The sequence below is a fragment of the Monodelphis domestica genome, chromosome 1, assembly GCF_027887165.1.
Source record: "Monodelphis domestica isolate mMonDom1 chromosome 1, mMonDom1.pri, whole genome shotgun sequence".
NCBI lineage: Eukaryota > Metazoa > Chordata > Mammalia > Didelphimorphia > Didelphidae > Monodelphis > Monodelphis domestica.
Genome location: NC_077227.1, coordinates 160473761 through 160492837, shown reverse-complemented (window position 1 = coordinate 160492837; position 19077 = coordinate 160473761). Strand labels below are relative to the sequence as shown.

The 19077-nt window shown below is 40.8% G+C and overlaps 1 protein-coding gene across 6 annotated transcripts in view; it reads right to left on the bottom strand.

Annotated features, from left to right (window-relative positions):
• CORO2B (coronin 2B) overlaps positions 1-19077 on the bottom strand; it is a 272236-nt gene that overhangs the window by 39826 nt on the left and 213333 nt on the right. For all 6 annotated transcript variants that reach the window (XM_056808810.1, XM_056808815.1, XM_056808799.1 and 3 more), the window contains one exon: positions 7831-7947. In XM_056808810.1, coding sequence (XP_056664788.1) covers positions 7831-7947 — 117 coding nt within the window. The remainder of the gene's footprint in view (positions 1-7830; positions 7948-19077) is intronic.

The following is a 19077-nucleotide window of genomic DNA, read 5'->3' as shown; positions in this document are numbered from 1 at the left end:
ATTCTCTCCACCCTATACACCTCTGCCAAGTGACCTTAAAGGTCAGCTCAGGTGCTTTCCCAAGTTCTTTTTCTTCCCTCTTCAGATCTCTCTTAAAATTGGATCTGGACCCTTCCTTTGCCCTTGTCACAGAGGATCTTGTGTCAGTGTCATATATGAGCTTTTCTTTACAGTATCTTCCTTTCCTTTCTCAGATCAGTGGTTTCATCAGTGTTGGGAAAGCCAGGTGGGGAAGAGCTACACAAATAGCAACAGCAATAACAATAAAAGCTAACATTGACATAGTGCTTTGTTTACAAAGTGTTTTATATACATCAGACCTCATTTGAAGTTCATAGCAGCCTCACAAGTTGACATAATTTTTAACCCTATTTTACAAATGAGGAAACTGAGTCTAAAAGAGGTTAAATGACTTGTCCTAGTCAATGTCTGATGCAGAATTTGAACTCAGGTGTCCCTCCCTCACTGTCCCTGTCTGGTCCAAGCATTTGTTGACTTGACAGGTTGACCTAAGGCTAGGTTTTCTCATCTATATAAGTACAATAGCAACACATAAAAGTTCTTCTGAGGATCAAATAAGATAATGAATTTAAAGTGTTTTTCAAACCTTAAAGCTCTCCATGTAACTGAAGATTGATCATATTTTTTAAGGTGGGAGATATCTCAGAAGTCATCTAGTCTGCCCCTTCACCTTATAAGTACACATGTTAATTATCACCATTATTATTAATTATTATCAGATATAAGCTAGTGGTTCTCCATTCAATCTCCATCAGACATTAAAAATCACCTTCTTTGGAAGACAAAAGACAATGGTGTTTCTCACCAGCTTTATCCTTTTACCTTTCTCCCCTTCCTCCCATTCTCTATATCATAAGAGATAGAAATGGACACTCAGGAGGGAGCTGACCAAAACCTTCTTCCTATAGGGAAGTAAGTATTCTCAGCAAAGCCAGAGACCTCTGGCACACTTATATCTCAGTCTCCTTCAAAAGAAAAAAACAGATTCTCAGTTGAAACAAAGATAGAAACCCCTGTGGCTTTCAGTATCTGATGAAAAAGCTCGATGAGGGAGGGGGCAGCTAGGAGGATTCTCTTTTAAAATGTAAGACTGTAAAAAGAGGGGACTAAAGAAATGGCAAAATAAATGCCTAGAAGGTCAGAGGAAGAGGAGATCAACATGGATTGGAGGCTAGGAGGCTCAGTGGATTGAAAGTCAGGCCTAGAGATGGTAGGTCCTGGGTTCAAATTTGGACTCAGATACTTCCTAGCTGTGTGACCCTGGGCAAGTCACTTGACCTAGCCCTTACTGCTCTTCTGCCTTGGAACCAATCCACAGTATTGATTCTGTGATGGAAAGTAAAGATTTCTTAAAAGAAAAGAAGGCTGGTGGAACTCAGAGAGATTGGTGGGTTTAGATATCCCTGGAGAAAGGAGTAGAGAACTCATCATTTTCAGAGGGTGGGTATTTTCTAGAAACTGGGCTGGGATACCCTTTGAGGACAATTTTTCCTGCGGGTTCTTTTCTGGGTTGTAGGAAATAGCAGTGCAGCTTGGTCTGCTGACTCTGGGGATGGAGGTGGAGCCTAGCTGAAATCCTCTCCCTGATTTTCCTGTGTACTTATGGCAATGTATAAATAGCCCTTGATAGCTTAAGCATCTGGAGAGAATCAGGGTTAAGAGAAGAAGCCGAGTGAGGGAGAGAAGCAATTTGTAAGGTCAACAGAGCCCAGGAAGTAGGAGCTCCCTCTTTTTCTTTTTTGACTCTGATTTAGAAGACCCTCAGTGGGGGTGTTTCTTTCCCATATTCAGATACTCTCAGAACCTCCTATCTGGTTCAAACAACAAGAACAGCAATAGAAATAGTGGCTGGGATTGACATAGCACTTGCAAACTTGCAAACTGCTTCCCATAACCAAAGAAGGCTTTAATTTCCCCCAGATTCAGGGTCCAAACCATACAAAGTGTTGTGGAAAGAATGCCGGATTAGGAATCAGGAGACACAAAACAGATTCTTGCTCAGGGTTTGCCACTGGCTTCCCTTGTTTCCTTGGGTTCTTACTGGCTCAATTTCCCCAGGCCCCCAGCTGTCAGATCATGAGAGCAATGATATTCTCTCTCGCCCCCAAACAAGGTCACAACTTGGGTCTGTGACTCCAAGGAAGGCACCGAATCTCCCTAAACCTCATCAATAAAATGGAGGGAGACACCTGTCCCCCCCCCCCCATCCCATAGAGGTGTAACTTTCTGTGTGACCTGGGGTAAGTGACTTCCCCTTTCTAGGTCTTAATTTGTAAAATAAAGGGATGGATGAAGATCAGGGGTTCTTAACTTCTTTGGGGTGTGTATTATAGACCCCCTAATAGCCCGAGGAAGCCTACAGGCTCCTGTCTCTAGATTTTTTCAGTGCATGTAATAAAATAGACAGCATTACAAAGAAACCAATGTTAGTAAAGTTGTAGGATCTATTTTTTTAGCCAAGTTCTTGAACCCTACCTTAAGAACCCTGGACTAGGGAATCTCTCAGTTCCCTGCCAGCTTAACAATCTTCTGCTTTGAAGAAGCCATATAGGAAGCAAAGGAAGCCTGGGGTTTTCCTTTGTAGAAAACGAGAAGGCGGTCTCCCCCCAACCCCTCTGGGCAGCAGCTCCCTTTCTTCCAGAAGGGGAGGGGAAGAGAAGATGCTAACTAGACCAGCGAGCAGTGGGTGAGAGAAGAAAGGATGTCAGAGAAAGAAGCAAGAAGCGGAGTGCTGGGTTGGAGAAGGCATAGTCTTCCCTCCCTCCCAGTCCTCTCCTTCCCCAGCACTCCTGGGACCTCGCTCTCTCTCTTTCTCCTTGAAATGTCAAAAAAACAACAACAAAAGCCCCAACCCCTCCAATCTCCGCAGCCAGCGTGGGTCCCAGAGAGCAGGGAGTTGGAGCAGGCCAGCTTAGAAACCAAACAGTGCTATTCCCAGCTGCATTCTCTATCTGCAGCAGAAGCTATAAAAAGAACTCCACTTCAACAATAGGTGACATCACCCAGTTGCAGAGAGAACTGGATTCTACCAGATGCCGGGGCAGAGATTTACAGCCCCCACCCCTCCCACAGGATAGGAGTGTCTCGGGAATCAGCTCCTGCACATTCAGCTGGACTCCGGAGGGATGGGGGTTAGACTCCAGGAAGAACTTCTAACAGGAAGGGATGGAGGCGGCAGTGGGGTGGGGGATGGAACAGAGTCCTCCAAGATGCCAATGCTGCTGTGGTATGCACGCCTGTTTCATTTTCATGCCAAAGGAAAGGAGAACTGGCCCTTGTGATTTCCCCTGATACCATCCCCCTCAGATTTCCAGCCAACTGGCCAGGATCATACTCATCAACTCACAGGATCACAAAGGGAACTCAGAGGCTATTTAGTCCAGCTCTCATTTTACAGATGAAGAAACTGAAGCCTGGCAACTCAATCTGTTCAATTTAATTCGGATCTTCTAAATGGGGGGAGGCTAGTGGATTGAGAGTCAATCCTGGAGATGGGAGATCCTAGGTTCAAATCTGGCCTTAGACTCTTGCTAGCTGTGTGACCTTGGACAAGTCACTTGACCCCCATTGCCTAGCCCTTATCACTCCTCTACCTTAGAATCAATATACATTATTAATTCTAATATGGAAGGGCAGGGTTAAAAAAGTTATCTTCTATGTATGGGGTACTGGATCAATCAATATACAAAGATGAACTCAAATAGAGCCCCTGCCTTTAAGGATCTTAAGATCCAACAGAGGAGATAAGATAGGTGGGTATACAAATTTTGCAGGAAAATGTAAAGGAGAAATCCACACAAAGTACTCTGGGAACTGCAGGGAGATCACTTCTAGATTTCAGGGTGGGAAGGGGACCAAGAAAAATCTCTAGGAGGACATGGCACCTGAGTTGAGTTGAAGTATGGGAAGTATAGGGCAGTGAGGTGATATGATGGGTAGAGTGCCAGGCTTGGAGTCAGAAAGACCCAGGTTAGAATCCAGACTCAGACACTTACTAGCTATGTGACCTGTAATAAGTCACTTAATCTTGTTTGCCTCAGTTTCCTCACCTGTAAAATGACCTGAAGAAGGAAATGGCAAACCACTCCAGAATCCTTTCCAAGAAAATCCCAAATGGGGCCATGGAGAGTCAGACACAACTAAAATTAACTGAACAACAACAATGGGAAGAATGGAGACCAGAGACCATTTCACACTTGGAAATATGAGCAAAAGTATAAAGAAAGAGAGGAAAGTATGAGAAAGAGGATTTGAGGACAACCAATGGGCCCATCCAAGCCCCTCTGATCCCAAGTACCTGGTTTCTAAAAAATAATAATTGACATTTATACAGTGTACATGATAGATCCCTGATCTCAGGAAAATCTGGGTTCAAATCATACTGTAGCCATTTACTAAAAGACATTGGGCAAGTCACTTGACTTTAGTTCTTCTCCTATCAATGGGGGAGTTATATTAGGTCTCAAATGGTTCTCTCAAAAGAAGACTCATAACAACCCTGTGAGGAAAGAGGGTACTAAGAAGTATTAGTGGGGGTAGGGTGGGAGGGCATCTGGGTGGCTCAGTGGAGAGCCAGGCCCACAGATGGGAGGTCCTGGGTTCAAATCTGACCTCAGACACTTCCTAGCTGTGTGACCCTAGGCAAGTCACTTAACCCCCATTGCCTAGCCCTTACCACTCTTCTACCTTGGAACCAACACACAGTATTGATTCTAAGACAGAAGGTAAGGGTTTAAAAAAAATGTAATATTGCTCCCACTTTACAGATGAAGAATCTGTAGCTCAGGATATTTTTTTAAAAGGGATTTGCCTATAGCCACACAGCTACTAAGAAACTAGACGTAAGATTTGAACTCAAAGCTTCTAAGTCCAATCTTTTATTCACTACTAGTAAAGATGAGCTTAGAAAATTAGTCTGGAGGACCAAAGTGTCTTTCTTGTGGACAGAATAGTGAACTGTTTGGGGGAAGGGTCCCAGAGATACTCTGTTGTTTAGTCATGTCCAACTCTCTGTGACCCCATGGACTGCAGCACACCAATCCTGCCCATGGTGCTTTCTTGGCAAAGATACAAGGGCTTTGCCATTCCCTTCTCCAGTAGATTAAGGCAAACAGAGGTTAAGGGACTATTCCAGGGTCACACAGCTATTAAGTGTCTGAGGCCAGATTTGCAATCAGGTCTTTCTGACTCCAGGTCTGGTATTCTATTCATTGAGCCACCTCTCAGGCCCCCAAATATGAATCTGAGACTTAAGCTTGAATTGCACCCCTGTTTCTCACTCACTGGGTGACCTTGGGCAACTTCAGTGTCTTCATGTATAAAAAGAGGTTTGAACTAGATGACTTCTAAGGTCTAAAACTATGATCTCTATGATTATTATTGCATGTCTACTCATGATGGATGGATGGTCATCCATTCATTCACCTAACAAGGATTAAGCTCAAAGAATGTCAGAGCTGGAAGGGACCTTAGAATTCATCTACTCCTCCTCTCTTGTATGTGCTGTTTCCCCTTCTCAAAGGTAAGCTTTTAGAGGCAGGGTACTATAGTGGATTGAGATCTAGAGAGGGCACAGGGAAGACCTGGGTTTGAATGAATTCAGCGACCTCAGAGGTCCCTTCCAGCTCTAAACAGATGATCCTGTGTCTGCCTTGTTTTGGTATTTGTATCCTCAGCACTTGGCACAGTGCTTGGCACATAGGAAGCTCTTAATAAATGCTTTTCATTCATTCTAGTACATTCTCTCATTTTACAGAGGAGGAAGCTAAGGCCCAGAAATTCAAAATGTAAATCCCAGAAACAGTAAATGAAATAAAATCATAAAACCTTAGCAATGGTTCCTGGGAAAGCAGGAAAATCCTGGGAACATTAAAGCTGACCTGTCTCCAGGGAGTTGAATGCTCAGGGCTCCTTCTAGGTCAGCAGGGGCCTAGCAGCTGTGAACAGGAGCTTAATTCCTCCCTAGGTCACAGGATATAATCGCCTTCTCTAGGGATCACTGATTGTGCTGCCCTGGCACCAAATGCCCTCCTCTCCTGCCTGCCTCTCTTTGTTACTTTGCTCATACTAAGTGGTTCCTTAGATATAAAAGCCGCTTCTTTTTCTTCCACTATCCACTTTCTGTGCCCACCCTTCAAGGCTCAGTTCACATCCCTCTTCCTTCAAGTAGCCTTTCTTCCCTGACCTCCCTGATCTTCTTTAGTCTATTCGGTTTCTGAAATCCTATAATCTTTAAAAAAAATCTATACCATAATCTAGCATGAAAGACAGCAAGATGTACTCTCCCACTTACTAGCTATATGATACAACATTTCTGAACTTTAGCTTTTTCATCCATAAAATGGGAATAATAATAATATGTGATCTAATCTCAAAGAATGGTTGGGAATTTGTAAAAAGCTGCATAAATATATGCTGTTATTATGCTGTCTCATTTAGCATTGGCTTCCTGTGTGTATTTTCTCCCTAACTAAACCCCTTCTGGGTAGGGGCCAGGGCTGACACTCCTCTTGATGTGTATATTTTTGATGCTGTTCTCTCTTCTGTCCCAAAGGGCTGAGCTCAAAAGTCCAAACCTATAAAGTGACATTTCCCAAATTTTGTTCCATGCAATCTTCATGTTCTGGGAGAAAATTTCAATGCTAGCAAAATTTTTCCTGCTAAAATATCTGGAGAAAGGAGAGAGAAAAAGAGAGAGAGAGAGATACAAGGACAGAGAACTGATAGCTTTGGTTAGCACTGAACAAAATACTGTGGGCTCGTTAAGGGACTAATTTAATCAGAGACTTGGAATAAGGGTGGGAGGCCCATTTTTGTCCCAATGCATCCAAAATTTTGAAAAGCATTATATCCTGGGCTTAAATCTGCAGTCGAACATTTCCTAGCTGTGTGACCCTGGGCAAGTCACTTAACCCCAATTACCTAGTCCTTATTGCTTTTTTGCCTTGGAACTGATACTTGATTCTCAGATAGAAGATAAGGGTTTAAACACACACACACACACACACACACACACACACACACACACACACACACACACACACACAGAAAAGTGTGCTATCTAAATGAATGTGTCAACCCATCCCAGGTCTGAGTCAGATCAAGACAGGCATGTGAGGTTCCTGTCTAGGATTGATCCAGAAACCTGGATGAGTTTATGAGCTGCAAGGCCCAATGCAAATCTAGCTAAAAATCCAGGGGAAAGTATCTAGTTCACAAATGAAGAAACTAAGGCCTAGATATGTAAGAAGTAGCAGAAATGGAATTTTAAATCCAGAACTACAACTCTAAGTCCAGCATTCTTTCCACTGTACTGCCCTCTAAAAAATGCCAGACACTGGGCTAGGTACAGTAAAAACTAAATAGTCCCTATCCCCAAGGAGTTTCAGGAGTGACATGCCTCCCTCCTTTCCTTTAGAGAGCACTTTCCATTTCTTCTCTCCTTCCTCCCTTCCTTTGTCCCTTCCTCCTTCCATTCTTTCCCCCTCTTTTTCTTTCTCCCTCTTTCCTTTTCTTTTTCCTTCCTTGCTTCCTCCCCCCCCTCTCTCCCCCTCCCTCCCTGTCACTGCCTGATGCAACTTTTTAGAACTATAAGTAACCAAGAAGCTATCAACCTACCCTGATAAAGGAAGTTGTATCATTGACATCGGAGGTTCTTTCCCTATCCCTACCTCTCTCTTTCTATATACTGGCTCTCTTCCCCTCCCTCCTTTCCTCCCTCCCTCCCCTCTTCCTTCCTTCCACTGTATGGAGAATTAGAGTATATATCTTCCAGTGGGGGAAGCCACCTCAGTCCTGCTTCCTACTTACTGAAGTGTCCTCTGAGCAGGATGCAATGATGTTGTCAATGAAGGGATTCCATTTGATGTCAAGCACGTTGCCCTGGTGACCACACACTTTAGGATAGTTAGGCTCAATCCTGCCTGTCTGAAGAAAGAATGAGAGAAGCAGCATTAGTTCTAAAGGCAGCAGGGAATACATATCTTTAATGTTCTGACTGCATAGAACTGAAAGTATTATTTTCTCCAACTATCAGTTCTTTGAAGGACCATGTCTTATACTTTTCTCCATCCTTCTAAGTGCCTAGTATAGGATCACAAACTTATTAGCATATTATTATTGTTATTTTAATAAAAATACTTCTTAATAGCACATAGTAATAATTCAGCATAATGCCTGGTGCTTAATAAATGCGTGTGGACTAAGTGGCACCTTATGGTTATCAATATCTAATATCTCGCTTGAACAATGTCTTGTGCTTTTTTTGTAACCCAGATGTTTAGCACAGAGCACATTATTAATGGTAAATTGTTATTTATCAATAATAATAACATTAACAATCCTACTTTATTATTACTAATAGTTTCATACAAGCAGGCACTTAAATGCTTATTGACTGACTTCATATGACACCTTATGATTGCAAAGTAGCACTATTATATCACTTCATCCTTACAACACCCTGGTGCTGTGGATTACATTCATAATTTGATCTCCATTTTATGGATGGGGAAATTAAGCCTTAGGAAGGATGGAGTGACTTGCCTAAAGTCATACTACTGCGTGATAAAACCCAAGTCTTCTGAATCATATTCCAGTTTTCCTTCCATTATGCTATTTTGCCTCTCTAAGGTAGCAGGCACACAAATATTTTTTGATTCTCTATTTCAGTATTTCCCAAAACCACGATGTCCCTCAGGATGTGAATAGGGGTATCAAGTGTTTGTATCAGTGTTTCCTACTCCTGAAATATTAAACATGTATAGTCTGTGTAAAGGGTATGACTATGGACCCACGTGGGCAGAATAGTCCAGAGACATAAATGTCTAAGGAGGTACCGGACTTCATTTTCACTTCTCTGGGCTGGCTCACAAATCCCAGCCTGCTCATACACTAGTAGACTTGGGTTCTTTTGCTGAGAGTTGGGAGGAGGGTAGTCTGACATGGCCATGATAATCCAGCTAAAACTTTTGCAGGGTTCCATGGGCAACTCTGCTATGAATGATGGTATACTTGTACTACTTGCTCCTTGCAGGCTCCATTTAACACAAAATCGGTCACCATGACACCACTGTCTCTTTAAACATCAAACATTTGCTTAATGATAGGACAAAATTAAGAATGCTCAATAGATTACTAAAGTGAGAACAATCACAATATCTGTTCAATAGAAGAATCAAAAGCAGGAATAATTAAAATACGCCTTCCCATAAATCTGGGTCACACTCTTCTACCAATACACACAATTGCCATGTTGAATGGTACACATTTACAAAAATCAAAGAAAATAAGCAGAGAAACTCATGTATGGAACAACTGACAACTCTCCTGGGTATCTTTAAAGAACAGTTAACAACATGTTATCTGTTGGGCAAAATGATTTTTCTGTTACCTGTTCCCCTTCTGCTTCTCACAATTCTATTGCTAAACAAAACTGTTTTTCTGATACTCATACGACACAAAAGCAGGGACAAGCCTTTTTAATACATAGCCACCTTTTACAGGGTGCTGAGAAAGTGTTAACTCTTTTTCAGTCATAAGTGGTTCCATTAAAAGAGAGAACTGCCAAGCTCTTTGTATCTGCTCTGGTATCTGAGGAGTTTCTCCCTCTCAAACTGAGGCAATTCTCTACCTGTTCCTCAAAAACAACAATCCATTTTTTGTCTGAGTGGTTTTTTTAAAGTTGACTTTTGTCAGTTTTCCTCACACCAATGTTCCTTTCCTGCTTCTTTCAAAAATCAAAATATTAATATAATAAAAGGGCAGCATCTTACATATGTATTAAAGATGAATCCTTTGTGGCCCTGTTTACCTTCCATATATATATATACACATATATATATACACATACATATACATACATACATATATGAGCTTAATTTCTTTTGCTCTGAAATTTCCCCAATTTCATTCTTCATCAAAAGATATTTTCTATCAAGAGACCTTCCTGACTAGCATTTATACATCCCATCATAATATTTTATATACAAAAGAGTTCTGTGGCCCAAATACTTCAAAAAATTCTTTTTTCCCAAAACTATGCCAAAGAATCCATTCAACTCTCTCCACTAGTGTTGGAGGACAGAATGGAGGAGACCTTGATTTTGATTGGCTGTCCCTCAGGGGCACTTCAGTGAAGCCTGTTACTATAACTCACCTCAATCTTCCTTATGGCCTTCTTCAAGTCAAATTGAGGAGTATTTAATTTTATGTCTCATTTTTTAAAAAAGGTCACTCTCATTGGTGAGATTATGCTTAGCTATCATCAGTCAAATCTGAGGGGTACTGGTTCTATCATAAGGTAATAAGAGTTTAAGTAAGAACCTACAAAATGGATTTAAAGTGGGTATTGGTAGGGTAGGAAAGAAAGAAGTCAAGCTAAATAAAATTCTGAAACATTATAAAGCAAACAGGTGGGTCCCACTTTATGTAAAGGGCATTAATTTTGAAAATATGTGCCTAAATTAATTTTTTTGTAAATTTGTAAAAAACTGGTTTAACAAAACCAGAAACTGAATCCTATTGCAAAGAATCCTTTTGTAATGTGAATGTTCCCCTAACCCCTAATCTTCAACACAAAATTTGAAAAAGTACACTTTTTTCCTTTTAAAAGTTTATTATAATTGGTTTTAAATTACCTCCATTCTCAAATATATCCCTCCTCCATCTTCTTCCCAAAGAACCACCTAGTTATTCTAAACCCTTCATTTTACAGATAAGAAACCTAAGGCCCTCAGGCTACCTCAGAGAGGTTAAGTAACTTGCTCAAAATTACACAGGTAGTAAATGGCAGACTTAAAATTTGAATCACTGTTATAACATGTAATCCTTAAGAGAAGGAAGAAAGAGAGAAAGAAGAGAAAGCAAGCAAGCAAGCAAGAAAGAAAGAAAGAAAGAAAGAAAGAAAGAAAGAAAGAAAGAAAGAAAGAAAGAAAGAAAGAAAAGAGATAGAGAAAGAAAGAAAGAAAAGAGAAAGAAGAGAAAGAGAAAAAAGGGAGGGAGGGAGGGAGGAACGAAGGAACGAAGGAACGAAGGAAGGAAGGAAGGAAGGAAGGAAGGAAGGAAGGAAGGAAGGAAGGAAGGAAGGAACGAAGGAAGGAAGGAACGAAGGAAGGAAGGAAGGAAGGAAGGAAGGAAGGAAGGAAGGAAGGAAGGAAGGAAGGAAGGAAGGAAGGAAGGAAGGAAGGAAGGAAGAGAAAAATATCAGGTTAGCAAAAACCAAATGACACATCTACTGAGTATGGCAGCATATGCAGTATTACACACTCATAGTCCCCACTTCTGCAAAGAAAGAGGTTGCATTTTCTCAAGTTTGCTCCAGAGCCAAGTTTCTTGGTTATTCTAATCACATAGCATTCAGTTTCCCTTTTAAAAAATGTTCTTTCCATTTAAAAAATGTGATTTGTTTTAACAAATGTACCAGAATTGTTCCCTGGAAATTATCCCATATTCTTATTCCAATGATATGGTTATAGATAAAACAACAATAATAAACTGGAATTCCTATTTTGGAATGGCTTACATTACTCAAAGACAATTCTTTTGACTAGATCCTTTTTAAAGTGGATTTGATTTTTTAAAAGAATAACAGTCACTTGGAACCCAGTCTTGAATAACTCTAACAATCGAGCTGGGGCAAACAATATCTGGTACATGGGGTAAAGGAAGCAATACTAGATTTGGGTTCAAGAGGACTTGGGCTTAAATCCTGACTGTCCCTTACTACCTGCTTGGCTTTGGGCAAGTCATATGAGTTATCTAAGTCTAAGTCTCTTCATCTGGGAAATGAGGAGAGTCGGGCTCAATGACTTTTAAGGTTCTAAAATATAACTTAAGACATTGGACTCCTAATAAAGCACAAAGGCATTCATTTTCTCTGAACCAGTTACAATTGGTCCTGCACAGATACAAATCATTAAGAATCATGTCAAGGGGGCAGCTAGGTGGCTTAATGGACACAAAGCCAGGCAAGGGGTCCTGGGTTCAAATCTCACCTCAGATACTTCCTAGCTATGTATGATCCTGGGCAAGTCACTTAACCCCCACTGCCTAGCCCTCACTACTCTTTCTGCCTTAAACTAATATTTTGTATTGATTCTAAATTGAAAGGTAAGGTTTTTTTTTAAAGAAGTGTCAAACATTCTGAACAATGAGAGTATTATTGGAACACATTGGAACATTGTACATATTTTACTTTAGGTGTGGGTCATTTAATACCTGGGGATACCGAGGGCCTTGAAGATATTACCCATCTCTGACACTTATTAACTGTGGTGCCTTGGCCAAGTTACTTAGCATGTTAGAGCCTCAAATTCTTCATCTGAAAAATGATGGAGTTAGACTAGAAGGCCCCTAAGAACCCTTCTAGTTCTAAATCTGTGATCATAAAGATTACTGAAATAATGAGTCAAACAAGTCACCACTGCTCAGATTAAAATTTCTTATCTCATAAATGAAAACATATTGAAATGGGAGCAGCTAGATGGCTCAATGGATTGAGATGGGAGACCCTGGGTTCAAATCTGACCTCATATATTTCCTGGCTGTGTGACCATAGGCAAGTCACTTAACTCCAGTTGCCTAGCCCTTACTGCTTTTCTGCCTTGGAACTGATGCTTAGTATTGATTCCAAGACAGAAGGTAAGGTTTTAACAAGAAACATATTGAAGTGAAAATCTGTATGAAAATCTGTATGTGAAAATATGGGGTACAGTGGGGGGAGAGAGGGAAAATGCTTGAGTTGGAAACTGACCAGGGTCAGAAGGTCCTAGAGAAGTGCACTTCCCCCTCTCTTTATTTGGCCTCTCTCCCCCAATACCCAATACTTCTATTCTCTATCTGGCAGCCTAGTCCATCCATCTCCTGCTCCTCTGTAACTCCTACCCAAGGCTTTGATACCCAATGGTCCCTGGCAGGCAAAGTTCTTTTGTGGGGTCTCTGATTCCAGATAGGCTTGTCCTGAGAGAGTGAGAAGAGGAGAAGTGGAGTCACCTATTGTAAACGACCTTCTTAAAGAGTTTAGCCATAAAGGGCAGAGGAGATACAGGATGATATTTAGTGGGAATGGAATGATCAAGTGACAATTTTTTGAAGATGGGGAAGACTTGGGCATGTTTGTAGGCAGTGGGAAAGGAATCACTAGACAGAGAAAAGTTGAAAGTAAAGGAGAGTTAGTATGATGAAGGAGGGAATCTACTGGAGGAGATGGGATGGGAAAGGTTTGTCTTGGTAAGGAGTAGGACCTCTTCTTCAAATGAGATGGGAATGAAGGAGGAGATAATGGCAGAAGGCATCTGTGTGGTATGATATGAGGAAGAGGAAGAGAAGTGAGATTCCCTTGACAAGGAAGTTTATTAGAGGGGTGGATTTGTGAAGAAAGATAATGAGTACAGTTTTAGAGAGGTAACGTTTGAGATGCCCCCAGGATAATCAGTCTGAAGTGTTAAAAAATTATTTGGTGATATAAGTAGAACTGGACCTGTAACTCAGGAGAGAGTCCAAGACTGGATCTGGGAGGCTACCACAGAGAGATAATATTTGAATACATGGGAGCTGATTAGATAAGATGAGAGAGAGAGAGAGAGAGAGAGAGAGAGAGAGAGAGAGAGAGAGAGAGAGAAGAGAAGAGATTCTAGGAGAAACTTGAGGTGGATAGTTTTCATTTACAAAAATCAGTTCTTTTCATGAACATATTGATCCCTCCTCCTACTCAGACAACCTTGGACTTCTTTTCTTGAGCTACTAAGTCTCTTATCTTTTGTTTTTCTCAGTTGGATTTTGCTCATTTATTTTTGAGTCAAAATCCCAGATTCAGAGGAGTGGTAGGAAGGTGTTCGTATTTTGGGAAAGTGGTGGTACTAGTGTGGGAAATATTTTCCTTTCCCTCTCCTCCCCCACCCCAGCCATCATCTACTTCTCAGCTTTACTTAGAAGAAATGAAACATACTCCAAGATTATGGAAGGAGAGAGCAAAATGGGTCAGACAAGCACAGTCAGTATTTCCTAATACATTCTGGCACTGATTTTTCCCAGCACTGAGCTCATCTTGCCCATGTGGTCATGACCCAGAAGACAGTGACAGTGAGAGATGGAGAAGAGCACTTTCAGGTAACTTGAGCTTCAAACTCTGGGACAGAATTCTCCTTCCTGAGACCTTTGAGAGAGAACTTTTCATGGATATGGCTGCATTCCTGTTGCCTCTCAAGTGAAAGAGTGGTGGTGTTAGGGGGGACAGGAAGAAGTTTAATAAACAAGAGGGAGGAAGAGGGGTTGCCTCCTAAGCTTCTGGATAAGATTTGGAGAGTAGCTTCAGGAAACACATTGTTGGAAGAAATACCAGAGGAAGGTGGAATTTCCTCCTCAGACCTTTTCCTCTTAGGGGAGGAGATAAGAGGAATTCATTTGCCACCCTGTCTTATACCCATGGGTTTAGGGTGTTAATTATTGGGCCACCTCTTTAGTACTATATTTTTTCAGGTGCGAAGATGTGTCCTTTCTGTCCCAGAATGGTCTATGAATGGGAAGTGACAAGCCAGCACCACTCCTGTAATTAGTCTGACATATTAATGAGCCAGATGGATCAAAGATGGATGTTATGAGGTATGAAAGGCAGATGGGGAAGAGACTATTCAAGGGAATTTGACCAGGATAGTGAAGGGCCTACAGATGAAACCATAGGAGGGTCATTTTGAAGGAAACAGAGAAAATAACATTTTAGGGGCATTTGAAGTAAATAGGAAAAGGAAGACTTGGGCATTTTGAGGCCTGACATATGTAAGAAGGATTAGACTCAGTCTGCTTAACCAAATAGGGAAGTACTAGAAGCAACAGCACAGGTAGGAGGAATAATGGATGGAGAAGTGGGTTGGGAATCAGGAAGCTTTGTCTTCCTGAGTTCAAGTCTGGCCTCAGACAACCCTGGAAAAGTAATTTAAACCTGTTTGTGTCAGTTTTCTCATCTGTAAAATGAACTGGAAAAGGAAATGGCAAATGATACCAATATTTCTGCCAAGAAAACCCCAAATGGAGTCCCAAAGAGTTGGTTCTGACTGAAATGATTGAACAAAAAAGGAGCTATATGGGTGGAAGAGAGCCAGGTATAATGAAAAATTTCCAGAAATTAGAACTGTTCAGAAGTAGAATGGGTTATGTTATGAAGTAATTGTGTCCTTTACCCACTACATGCCTTTAAAAAAAACAGTTAGCCAACCACTTTGGAATGTTGTAGAGGGGGTTCCTTTTCAGCTACTGGCTGAACTCAATAGCTTATAAAGTTCTTTTTTACTCTGAGATTCATTCTATAATGGTCAGGAGTCTTAGAGTCTGGTCGGCTAGAGTCAGTATGAACCATCTAGTAAATTGTTAAATTTTCAGTGTAAGCCTTTACATCCTGGAAAGCTACAAGTGCTCCAAATCAGAGCTTGATTTATTGTTTTGTTGATTGACTAACGGTAATTGTGGAGAAGATATTAATAATGCAAATTAAACTTAAAAGTGCACTATGAGTTTGTTTTTTTCAGAGAGTTAGTCATTAAACAGATACAAGCACATCACTGATCTTAGGTCAGTGTGGCTACTATGTCCATCTTGGTCCCTCAAATTATTTGTCTAAGAATATTCATGTGATCTGAGGAGTTGAGGTTCTCTTTGCAATGTGTTTTGGACTGTGATTTTTTTGGATTCTTTTAAATTTTGTTTTGTTTTGTTTTTTATTTTAGCTTTAAAATTTTTTTGAAAAACTTTTTTAAATTTTCAGTTTTTTAAAAATTGCCATTACTTTGGTCCAACCATTCTGGAGGGCAATTTGGAATTATGTGCAAAGGGCATTAAAAGAATACCTACCTTTGACCCAGCCATACCACTGTTGGGTTTGTACCCCAAAGAGAGAATAAGGAAAAAGACTTGTAGAAAAATATTTATAGTTGCGCTCTTCGTGGTGGCAAAAAATTGGAAAATGAGGGGATGCCCTTTGATTGGGGAACAAATTATGGTATCTGTTGGTGATGGAATACTATTGTGCTCAAAGGAATAATGAACTGGAGGGATTCCATGTGAACTGGAAAGACCTCCAGGAATTGATGCAGAGCAAAAGGAGCAGAACCAGAACAATGTATAAAGAGACTGATATATTATGGCACACTTGAATGTAATAGATTTTTCTACTAGCAGCAAATAACCCAGGACAATCCAGAAGAGAAAGAACACTATCCACATCCAGAGAAAAGAACTGTAGGAACAAAAACACAGAAGAAAAACATCTGATCAATCATGTAATTCGATATGGATATGATTAGGGTCTTGATGTTAAAAGATCACTCCATTGCAAATATGAGCAACATGGAAATAGGTTTTGAACAGTGATACCCACTGAAACCCAGTGGAACTGCTTGCAGCTCCAGGAGGAGGGAGGGAAGGGAGGGGGGAAATCATGAATCATGTAACCATGGAAAAAATTTTCAAAAGAAAAAAATTGCCATTACTCTTAGCATCTTTCATTTACCCTATAGTTTCACATGGTATTCCATACTTACTTCTTTTTGTTGTTCAGTAGTTTCAATTGTGATGTGGCTACATTTGGGGTTTTCTTGGAAAAGATACTTGGAAAAGAAAATCACTGGAGTGATTTGCCATTTTCTTCTGTAGCTCATTTTACATATGAGGAAACTGAGGCCAATAGGATTAAGTGACTTGCTCAGTCATACATCCAGTAAGTGTCTGAGGCCAAATTTTAACTCAGGAAGGTGAATCTTCCTGACTTCAAGCCTGGTGCTCTATCTACTGCATCACCAAGCTATCCTAGTCCAAGCCTACTGCCATTTTGTAAATAAGGGAACTCTGGCTTATAGAAAGATCAAGTGACTTGTCCAAAGTCACAGATCTGGAAAGTACCAGAGCCAGAACTTACACTCATCTATCCCTACTTCCACAGTACCAGATTGCCTATAACATCAATAACAACAAAAATACTTACTATCACACCTTCCTGTGAGGTTCCCTGCCATAAGAACACTTTATAGGTGAGATGATTTTATGATGAGATTCTTTACTATCTAAAAACTTCTTCATACTGTAGTTAAGACATGCTTGTGCTACATTGGACTCTGTTCTACAGTAAATGGTATGTTCTGTAGTGAGGTTCAGCATATTCATCATAGTAACCATTTGGGGAGGGGTTAAGGGGATCTATGATTTATTTGACCTTGAGAACTCCTATTGTAGAAATTCCCTTTTCTGAAGCATGAGGCAATTTCTCTATGACTTACAGTCTTAGAGGGTGGCTTAAGAGCACTGAGAGGTCACAATCACATAACTAAAAAGGATTGGAATCCAGGCACTATCTCAGGTCCTCTAGATACTTAAATACACTGCTTTCTATGTTGTAATAAGAATTTTGATAGTCACTTGCATTTATATGGGAATCTACTTTTCTTTGTTTTCTCATTTTATCTTCACAACCTCAATATCATATTTTGATGGTCCCAAAGACCAATCTGTCCCCAAACCCTGAATTCCAGAAACCTTGCCAAGGGCATCTAATGATAGTTAGGGGAAAGCAAAAGTAGCTTTCCATGATACTAATCTTTAAAGAGATCCTGGGGTAAACATTTCCCTTATATTTTCCAGTCCTGTGTCCACCATAGACTGGGAAATAGAAGAGGAATGCTCACCTATCAGAGCCTGAGACCTCTAAGAAGATGATTCTCAGATTGGTTTGTCTGACCTTGTCTTCTGTCCTGAACTCCATTCTCACATTTCCAATGGCCTGTTGGGCATCTTGAACTAGATGATGCAGTTTAAGATTCCTAATAGACATTTAAAACAACTTGCCGAAAACTGAAATCATTATCTTTCTCACTGTCTCCAAAGCCTCCTCTCTTCTTAACTCCCTTATTACTCTTAAGGATATCGACATCCCTTCTTTTAGCCAGGCTCACAGTCGAGGTGCCATCCTTGATGCAACTTTAGGTTGTGCATATAGCAACATCCTCATCCTTTGCCTCCTTCCAATGTTCTTCATTTGCTCCTAGGGAACCCATACAGGAATCCAAGATGGTGGCAAAGACATCAGACATGCCTACAGAGCTAGACATCAATTAGTGTACCACAAGCTACTATGAGAATGAGTGGCTTTGTTCTTTCAACACTTAAATGCTGGCTGCATGATTGGCCATGATCTACCTCTGGACCAAATAACTGTCAAGTTCTTGGTGCTTGGGTAGCCTGAGCATGATCAGATCATTCCCAAGACCTCTGGGATTCGAGTTCTGCCTTGTTCTCTCAACGTGTGGGGTCGCACCCTGAACTCCAGGTCCTACTGCCATTTCCAGATTCCCAAATGACATTTATCTTCCATGTAACTTAGATTCTATGGACCTTAGATTTTTTATCCATGTTGCTTTGGTTCGATTGTTTTTCAGTTGTGCTCAACTCTTCATGATTCCATTTGGAGTTTTCTTAACAGAGGCACTGGAATGGTTTGCCATTTCCTTTTCCAGCTCATTTTCCAGATGAGGAATTGAAGAAAATAGGATAAGTGGCTTGCCCAGCGTCACACAGCTAGTAAGTGTCTGAGGTCAGATTTAGACTCAGGAAGGTGAATCTTCCTAACTCCAGGCCTGGCACTCTATCTATTAAGACACCTACCTGCCCCATTTGTGAAATGAAGGAATCCAATTAGATGGCTCTTCCAGTACTAGAGCCAGGTTCCAACAATCTTGTCCAGTAGATCATAAACTCTTTGATGATAAAGATTATGCCCTTTTATAACACTGCATCCATTGGCTTAGCACTGGACCTTACACATAGTAGGTGCATAATAAGTGTTTAATGAGCTAAACTTCTTCCTGTTCTACACTATCATTCATCTGACACTACCTACCAATGCAGACTTTCTCCTAATACCCAAGGTTGGACCCAACCCAGATGACTTGGGAGATTCATTCACTTTTCGTCTCCAATCAAGTCATCCCTAATCCAGATGTCCCACTACCACTCAAACCTTAAAACTAATCATTACTGTTGACAGAATGTAAACTCCTTGAGAGTAGAGATTTTACA